Genomic DNA, 3988 nt, shown 5'->3' on the forward strand with positions numbered 1-3988 from the left:
CATGGGTGCTGGGGGAGAGGGTGGAAGAGGACAGGTGGGTCTGTGTAAACCCCTCCTGGGCACCTGGGAAACTTCTGAGATGTGCATGGCCTATGATGGTGACTCAGGGCTGTTACTGCATGAAAGGAGGCCTCCTGGGCATTCGGTCTGAATGGCGTTGGCTTAGCAATTTCCATCAAATTTACTAACCCCATGTGACACAGAGAACAAATATGCAGAGAATTCACAACTTTATTGAAAATAACAAAAACATGCCCTAAAACAGTGGGCCAACGACTCTACTTCTATTTAATACACTTGGCAGGCATTTGGGGAACGGTTCTTGGTGGTGAGGTATGCAGAATTTGAATCTGGCTCAAAGGCACTTTGAAAATAACTGTCACAGAGACAATTCAAGAGAAAGCGGGGGCTGCTGAAGGACCGCCAGTGGTAAGGGACCATCCCAGGCCACATGAGGGCACCTACAGTGAAGCACGTGTGGAACAAGCCAGGGAGGAGGAGGCACCAGCATAGGAGGAAAGGGCGGCCAGGGCGGCCTGGGTGGCATAGGTGGCACGGGCGGCTCGGGCTGCATGGGCGGCCTGGGGGGCATGGGCTGCATCGGTGGCCTGGGGGGCATGGGCTGCATGGGCGGCCTGGGGGGCATGGGCTGCATGGGCTGCATAGGCGGCCTGGGCTGCATGGGTGGCATGGGCTGCATGGGTGGCATGGGCTGCATGGGTGCCATGGGCAGCCCGGGCAGCAGGGGCAGCTCCAGCGGCAGTGGCTCCAGAAAAACGAAGACCCAATCCAGCTGCTGAAGCAGGTTGGCACTGCAGGGTTCACACAAGCTGACGACAACAGGGGGGACCGGGGGCACGGGGGGCACGTCTCTGAACATTACTGCCCTCTGATGTCTCGGCCACTTGGCCCGTCTATGCTGAAACCAAACCTTGAAGCAGAGGGAAAAAGGAATTGATTAGTATAATGAGCATTTCATGTCAGACATGAAAAATCGCAGCAGGGAGCTCTCGGTGCCTTGGAGATTTTAAACTGCATCAGGAGAAGCTATTTCCTTCTTGCTAACATATCTTAGGATATGTAGCTGAGCTGCTCCCTTCAGCCCCCCTCCCCTCGACGAGCGAGCACCGACTACGTGCCAGGCTCTGGATTGGCATATGGCTTTGTCTCTCCCCTCCCGCCTTTACTATGATCTCCCCCACTCTTAGACGCAGGAGGAGCTGACCAACCGCACTCCGTCCCTCCTGCTATTACTATGCCTGGTGGGTCTGCGTCCTGACAGCTGACCGTCAGCTCCAGCTACCACTAATCCCTACTCACTGGGCAGGCGTCACCTTAGATATGAGGCAAGGTGAGCATAGGAGAAAGTGGGTGACTTTTAAAATCATACTGAGGGGAACGGTCCCCATTTTGAAAAACCCATCTTTGGTTACAGTAAATAATCAATAGGAGTGGGTTGCATTTTTAAACAAAAGCTTTCCTCAGGGATGACTAAAAAGGGTCATTCATCCTCTGGCACCTGGGGATGGTTAAGAAGATGGAGATGGTATTGTGAGGGAGGTTTGGTCAGGGGGGGCCCAGGGACTTTGTGGCTCGTCTTGCTGGACACCGGCAGAGCTGAAGCCCTGGACACTGCCTTAATGTTAGACTGGTAGGGGTAATGAACGTTTAGACGAACTCGGCCCAAATTTACTAAAACTCTTAAAATCTTTGCCCGGACAAGAGTTTGGGGGGAAAGAGGCATACCATTGTCACCACTGTCAATGCTGCACGCTCCGCCCCGCCCCACCCTCCACACCTTCCTGGGCTCAGGACCGGGTCAGCTCACTCTGCTCTGGCAACGGTCGCAGGACCTTGGACCAGAGCCTCTGGTGCCCAGCACGGTTGCGCCCTCTAGGAGCTGCTAATCAACCAGGAGATCCCCATCCCGTCCCTTATGCTTAAGGCAAGAGGGTGCAGCCTGCATTTTAGGAAGACAGCCGACAACCACGTGAGTGAGGCGTCTCTAAACGGCTCCCCCTAAATATCTGCCAACTATTAACAACTGAAAGTAAAACCTGTCCTGTGGACTCCACTGCTCCCTCAGCATCGCAGTTAATGGAATTATGTCATATTTCGTATTTGGGGATGTTTCCACTCGGCAAATTTTACATGAGACCAAGGGCCTCCTCTCTCTGTCGCCCCATTTTCCCTCTCCCATCTTAGTATTTGGGCCCTTCTGCTGCATGAATATGTAGTCAAAAAAAGCCAGTGTAATAGAGCTCATTTTGGGGGGGGCGGTTCGAGGGTACCAATGGTCTAATCTGCATAAATATAAGCAATACGCAAAGCTGGCTATCTGAGGTTCAGGCTGACACTACTTCCATATTTCCAATACCGGTTTCATAAAACAACTCCTACTGTCTTTGCAAAACAAGGGAGGGTGTCCATTAAATGTTTCTTTGGGACATTCATGCTGTAGAGTTTGGAAATAGATGAAAACATTCTCCCTTTTTCTTCATTTGTTTCTTGGTGCTCTTTTTCCCTTCAGAACTCCATGAAGAGACTACTGTGTAAACCCAGGACAAGCAAGCCACCAAAACTTCAGTTTTCCTTTTCCTCTGAGCTTGCTTTGCCTGCTTGAGAAAGCAGAGGCCTGTGCCTCCCAAGCCCTGGCCAGACCTGACCGAGAGCCCAGCCCGTGGCCTTAGGCTGCCAGCACTGCTTTCCAGACCCCACCACCAGCTCTGCAGCCCGTGTCCATCACTGCCCTCACACACGCTCTCTGCAGCAAAGCTAGTGAACCCATCCGGATTCTTCTTTCCTTCCTTCCCGCTTTCTTCCCCCTTTTATCAATCTTGTTGTTTAAGAAAATATTCCTCTCCCACAAGAGGCGAAGCCTCTGCACTGAGAAGCCCGCGCACCACAAGGAAGAGTAACCCCGGCTCTCCTCCACTAGAGAAGAGCCCATGCACAGCCACGAAGACCCAACGCAGCCAAAAATAAATAAATAAATATATTAAAATAAATAAATAAATATATATATATTCCTTTGATACAACTTACTGTGTTCTAAGGACAAATAATCAGCTTCTGTGCCATGAGCTACCGACTAGTAACCACTACCTGAGTGAATGAGCAAGTATTTCAAATTAACACAGGTAAGCGACTAGCTGAGAGCCCACCACTGACCATCACAAACAAATTCTTCAAAACCAATCCCTCATAATAGTATGAAAAGGGAAGAAATAAATTCTTAGACATTAGAAATTGCTCAAGAGATTATTCACTGATACATTTGGTCGTTTCATAATGTTGAATTTATGCAGTATCTCCAAGACATATATCGATAGTATCCAATTATTCTCAAACCCGCCCACCTTTTGAGGTCAGGGGAAATTTATTCAAATTTGTTCTTTTTGTTTGTTTTATTGTTTGATATATTTAGACAAATTCCTAAAGGTTGCAAACCGTTCCCCCATCTCCATCATACTGCACGACCTACTACGTTAGCAATGTTTTCAGGCCGCACATCAAAAAATTTCAGAAAATTACAATTTACGGCTGAAACTCTCTACACTGCTCTACCAAACACATGAAAACAACAGCAAGAGGACCAGGCACTGGAATTTTAAGCCATTCCCCTCCCCATCAGTCTCATCTAAACTAAACTTATATTAGTTGCTCATACGTTGTGTTCCGAGGCGAATTATTCCCTTACCCGATTGCCTGAATACTTGTAAATTCACTCCTTATACAAAGAGCTTATGCCTGGCTTTAAAAGTTTTCAATAATTTAGTATAGGGCTTCCCTGGTGGCGCAGTGGTTGAGAATCCGCCTGCCGATGCAGGGGACACGGGTTCGTGCCCCAGTCTGGGAAGATCCCACATGCCGCGGAGCGGCTGGGCCTGTGAGCCATGGCCACTGAGCCTGTGCGTCCAGAGCCTGTGCTCTGCAACGGGAGAGGCCACAACAGTGAGAGGCCCGCGTACCACAAAAAAAAAAAAAA

General features: G+C 49.6%; 1 protein-coding gene across 1 annotated transcript in view; it reads right to left on the minus strand.

The window, feature by feature from the left end:
* Window positions 1–379: 379 nt before the first annotated feature.
* The window catches only part of LOC129391975 (homeobox protein ESX1-like), a gene marked incomplete at its 5' end in the record, with an annotated part of 11260 nt that continues 7651 nt past the window's right edge, over window positions 380–3988 (minus strand). Inside the window, one exon of the mRNA XM_055083681.1 lies at window positions 380–931. Coding sequence (XP_054939656.1) covers window positions 380–931 — 552 coding nt within the window. The remainder of the gene's footprint in view (window positions 932–3988) is intronic.

This window comes from Physeter macrocephalus, unplaced genomic scaffold (genome assembly GCF_002837175.3).
Source record: "Physeter macrocephalus isolate SW-GA unplaced genomic scaffold, ASM283717v5 random_2065, whole genome shotgun sequence".
Lineage (NCBI taxonomy): Eukaryota > Metazoa > Chordata > Mammalia > Artiodactyla > Physeteridae > Physeter > Physeter macrocephalus.